Source organism: Manihot esculenta, chromosome 4 (genome assembly GCF_001659605.2).
Source record: "Manihot esculenta cultivar AM560-2 chromosome 4, M.esculenta_v8, whole genome shotgun sequence".
In the NCBI taxonomy this organism is placed as follows: domain Eukaryota; kingdom Viridiplantae; phylum Streptophyta; class Magnoliopsida; order Malpighiales; family Euphorbiaceae; genus Manihot; species Manihot esculenta.
This window is the reverse complement of record NC_035164.2, coordinates 12580402-12585646: the sequence shown is the minus strand read 5'-3', so window position 1 is coordinate 12585646 and position 5245 is coordinate 12580402. Positions and strand designations below refer to the sequence as shown.

General features: G+C 34.2%; 1 protein-coding gene across 1 annotated transcript; it reads right to left on the bottom strand.

Moving 5' to 3' along the window:
* Nucleotides 1-1215: 1215 nt before the first annotated feature.
* Nucleotides 1216-4172, bottom strand: LOC122723419. The gene is made up of 2 exons (XM_043955538.1): nt 1611-4172; nt 1216-1538 (listed from the first exon to the last, which is right to left on the bottom strand). The coding sequence occupies exons 1-2, from the start codon at nt 3890-3892 to the stop codon at nt 1217-1219; spliced, it is 2604 nt and encodes an 867-aa protein (XP_043811473.1). The 5' UTR covers nt 3893-4172; the 3' UTR covers nt 1216.
* Nucleotides 4173-5245: the final 1073 nt, after the last annotated feature.

The window sequence follows — 5245 nt, the reverse complement described above, 5'->3', positions numbered from 1 at the left end:
CCACCTGTTTCACTCTTTCTGTTATTTGAGAATTTTTTGCATTTCTCTTTATACTCAGTTGCTCCCCAAGCGAATTGCCATGCATCCATTACTCCTTCTGTCAGTGATAGTCTCTTCTCCTTCCCATTCCTTACGCTACACATAAGGCTACGATATCGCTCGGCAGCTTTCTTCCTCCAAGCTATCTCATCAGTTGTTCTATTGCCTCCTCCCATAAGAAGTGTTTCTGTAATTACTCACATTTAGCTACAAATAATGCACAGTAAAAATAATTACATGTACAATATAATTGTATTACCTTAAATTCTTGCCAATAGAATTCTTTAACCTCTTCTGGTACATTTCTTCCAAAAAAAATCCATCTGCTACTAACTTTCCTTGAAGATCAAGGTAATCCGCCTAGCAATCGGATCAGAAGGCTGCATGCTGTAAAAGAATAATTGACAAACAAAATAATTTTGAAATAAGCAAAAAAATTAAATGCATAGTTAAAAATACTTATAAATTTTACTCACACTGAATTTACTAAGTGAATATGTGGTCTGAGCCCTGTAGGTGCACAACTACCAGAAGCAGATGCAGATGTAGCCGTAGATGCAATAGGTGGCAAAACCTATGGGTGCTGAGGCAGTAGCAGATGTGTGCACTGATGCAGGAGTGGATGATGCAGCACCCGGTGTGGATCTCTCACCCTGGTCTGGTCTAGGAATCAAAGCAGTGTGTTGTACCAAATCTTGATTGACATTTTCTGATTCAGTTGTGTGGACACTACCCCTGCCATGGTCTCCTTCGACCCCGTGATGAAGATCCGCGTCCTCGTCCTCTCATCCTGTACAAATTTACATTATAAAAATCAAGATGTAGTTAACATATTTAATAACTAAAAGTAAAAATAGATATCAATTATGTTTATTACCTTCTATTCACTATCTACATCTAAGTCATCATCATCATCATCATCTGTTTCTGTTGCTATTATAGTTTCATCTTCATCATTTTCTTCACCATCATCAATTTCAATAACATCCCCAGTTGGATCATTTAATTGTTGTGTTGAATCATCAATTTCTCTAATTTGCAGTGTGTTCCATTTCCTCTTGTTGAAATGGTTCATCAGCAGGTTGTGTTTTCTTGTGTTGGAAGTTGAATTACAGAACGTGCTTTGACTTTTATAGCAGCCACCAGTCAATTTTATCTCGCTTTAGGCTAGGATAACTTACTCAATATAGGGTTTCACTTCTGGACAATTTAATAATATGTACACTTGTGCTGCTTTATACTCATCCTCCATAAGATATCTGGTTGTCCCTTTTCCTATTGGTCGACCGGACTGCATGAAGATTGATAGATTGCCTTCATAATTTTCAGTACTTTCTGAAATATCAACATTCCTTGGCACTTTTCGATGTCTAGTTTGGACATACGATTCAAAGTAATGTGCACAAAATGAAGTTGCTTCTTCTACTAGGTACGCATTACATATTGATCCCTCGACTCTAGCTTTATTTCTGACATTATTCTTAAGCCGTCGCAGATATCTATAAAATATATGACCAACATTAGTAAACATTATTAAATAACTTAATTAAAGTGAAGTTAAAAGAACTTACCGTTCAAAAGGATACATCCATCGATATTGCACTGGACCTGCCAGCCATGCTTCATATGCTAGATGGAGAGGGAGGTGTTCCATACAATCAAAGAAGCTTGGAGGGAAAACACGCTCAAGCTTGCATATGATTAAAGGAATTTCACCATGCAACCGCAACATATCACTCTCACTTATAGTGGTAGATGTTAACTCCTTAAAAAAATTACTCAACTCTGTTAAGGGTTGCCACACATTTGATGGAAGCAACTCACGAAATGCAATTGGCATAATCCGCTGCATGAAGACATGACAATCATGACTCTTCATACCAAACATCTTCAGCTTCTTCATATCAATACATCGCCCCATATTGGAAACATATCCATCGGGAAACTTGAGATTTTTCAACCAATCACATAATACTTGCTTACTTTGCTTATCTAGAGTATAACAAGCTTTGGGATATCTCCTAGTGACTTGATCCATTTCCAACTCTGGCCGATCACAAATCACATTTAGGTCTGCCCTTGACTTGGCATTATCCTTTGTCTTTCCCTCAACACTCATTACAGTGTTGATTATATTTTCAAAAAAATTTTTCTCAATGTGCATTACATCAAGATTGTGTCGAATCAAATTTGTTTTCCAATACGGTAAATCCCACAAGATGCTTCTTTTTCGCCAACCGCATTGCTTTGATAGACGGGAATTTATTTCAAATGCATCCTCATCTATAACCCTCTTAAACCCCAATTCATCAATCTGTTTAAGTATTTCTTCACCGGAAATAGGTGGTTTAGCTTTCTTAGTAACAGATACATTCTTCCTAAAAGCTGTTTTGTTTCTTCTAAAAGAATGGCTAGGAGGTAAAAATTTGCGATGATTATCAAACCATGATTGCTTACCTCCTCTTGTCAATGTGAATGCATCACTATCTTCCATGCAATAAGGACAAGCAGTTCGTCCTGCAGTGCTCCATCCAGATAACATTGCATAAGCAGGAAAATCACTTATAGTCCACATTAAAGCAGCTCGCAAGTTGAAATTTTCTTTATTGAATGCATCATATGTTTCAACTCCATTCTCCCATAAATCTTTCAACTCAGTTACTAGGGGTTGCAAATACACATCCAACTTATCTTTTGGATTTCTAGGCCCTGGGACAAGTATAGTGAGAAACATATACTCACCTTTCATGCATAACCATGGGGGTAAATTGTACGGTGTCAATATGACAGGCCATGATGAATATTGCTGACCAGATTGTCCAAAGGGTTGAAAACCATCGGTACACAGTCCAAGACGGACATTACGTTTCTCAGCACTGAAATGAGGCCAATTATTATCAAAAGCTTTCCATGCATGCGAATCAGCTGGATGATGCATTAAATCATCATTAGTCCCATGATTTGCATGCCAAGTCATATCCTTAGCTGTAGCATTAGATGCGTACAACCTTTGTAGTCTAGGTGTGATTGGCATGTAATACATTTTACTATAAGCAACTTGGGTTTTACTAGAGCTCTGGCTAACTTGCAATCGTTTGTACCTCGGATGATCACACACCTTGCACCTGAGCAATTCATTATCCTCACCCCAATAAATCATACAACCATTTAAGCAAGTATGAATCTTCTGAATTGGTAATCCCAAGCCTTCAAGCAATTTCTTTGTAGAGTAGAAATTATCAGTAAACAAATTATCAGTAGGTAAAATCTCTTTGATGAATTGGCAAATATTGTCAAAACAACGTTCGGACAAATGATGTTCAGATTTGATATTCAATATCCTTGCCACAGCTGACAGTTGTGAATGATTTTCACAACCTGGCCACAATTCCTGATTAACAGCGGCCAACATGTCGTACAATCTCTGAGTAGATTGATTTGGAGGCTCATTACTAATTGATGGGGAGAAACTCGGTCCTGCTGCATCTACAACTAGTTGTTCATAAGCATTAGAGAACTCAGTATGTTGATATTCCACATTGCAAGTGTTGTAAGTCGAATCATTACTTCTCCCGTGGACCTCATTGTAGGTTTGCATTTCTCCATGCAAATACCATACATAATAGTCCCTAACAAACCCATATTTCATCAGATGAAACCTAACTGTACTCTCATCTTCAAAACTGCGATTTTGGCACTTAAATCGATTACATGGACACCTAATAAGTTCTCCATTCAAACAGTCTGGAAACTGTTTGGCAGCTGATATGAATTCATTTAATCCTTCAAGGAATAAAGGATTTAGTAGACCATCTTTTAGTCTTGCATACATCCAACCTCTGTCAGAATGCATATTGTACCTATTATACCTAGAATGTATAACAATAAATGAAGAGTTGGTCACAAGGATGTCCTCATCTAAAAAAAATATTAATAAATAAAGTAATGGTTATGTAAATAAAGCAACTAAGTCCCAAGTCAAAGGAAAGTCCACAGGAATCATAAGGAGAGAAAAGAAAGCAAAATAAGCCACAAACTACCATGAATGATACTAAAAATAATCTCCAATCTAATCTCCAAAAGTAGTATTAATTTAATTTAATTAATTTTAAGTATTAATTTAATTTTAATTTAATTAATTTTAATTTAATTTGAAGTATTAATTTGAAATATTAATTTTAAGTATTAATTTAATTTTAAGTATTAATTTTAAGTATTAATTTTAAGTATTAATTTAATTTTAAGTATTAATTTTAAGTATAAATTTGAAGTATTAATTTTAAGTATTAATTTAATTAATTTAATTAATTTTAAGTATAAATTTTAAGTATTAATTTAATTTTAATTTAATTAATTTTAAGTATTAAAATTAATTAATTTAATTTTAATTTAATTTTAAAATTAATTAATTTAATTTTCATTTAATTTTAAAATTAATTAATTTAATTTAATTTTAATTTAATTTTAAAATTAATTTAAGTATTTTTTCCTGGACTTCAGTATAGAATTTCTCTGTATCTGATATAAGGAGCAGTAGAAAGCTCATCACATGCATAGTTCATTTAATCATTTCCTAACAAAAAATGCAGAAAAGCAGGGGAAAAAGTCTTAGATGATTGATATATATATTATGTCCACAATATTAGGAATTTGGCAAATAGAGGATCCCTAGTTAGGTGTACATCACCAACCTCCCAATCTATTATTTGCTGGGTGTAATTAAAAGAACTGTCCTCCCTTTTTCAAGAACCTATAAATTAAGGCACTTGTCCAATTCACCATAAAATTCAGCTCTCACTACAACTATCTAAAATAGGAAGAAACAGTATAGGATATTAGCGAAACCTCAGGACTTACAAGATTTGGCATAACATTATCAAGTGCTCAAAAACATCAATAAATGAGCTTGTAAATAATTTCTCCAAAAGGACTTGTAAACTAATTTTCGCACAAACACAGGCACAAAAATAAACAAAAAAAGAACCCACAGCATTTCACCTGAATAAGTGTCATAAATGCTGATTATGAACTGAAAATAAGCTGAAAAAAGAACACCCATGGTACAGTAGAAGCAGCCGCTTTTCAACATGTACAAAAATAAATAAATAAATAATACCACAGACAGTAAAACTTTTACTAACATTAGCAGAGTTGATACAAGTTGTGAGCTTAATGCAACATGACTGAGGTTCCTTCCATCTATCAA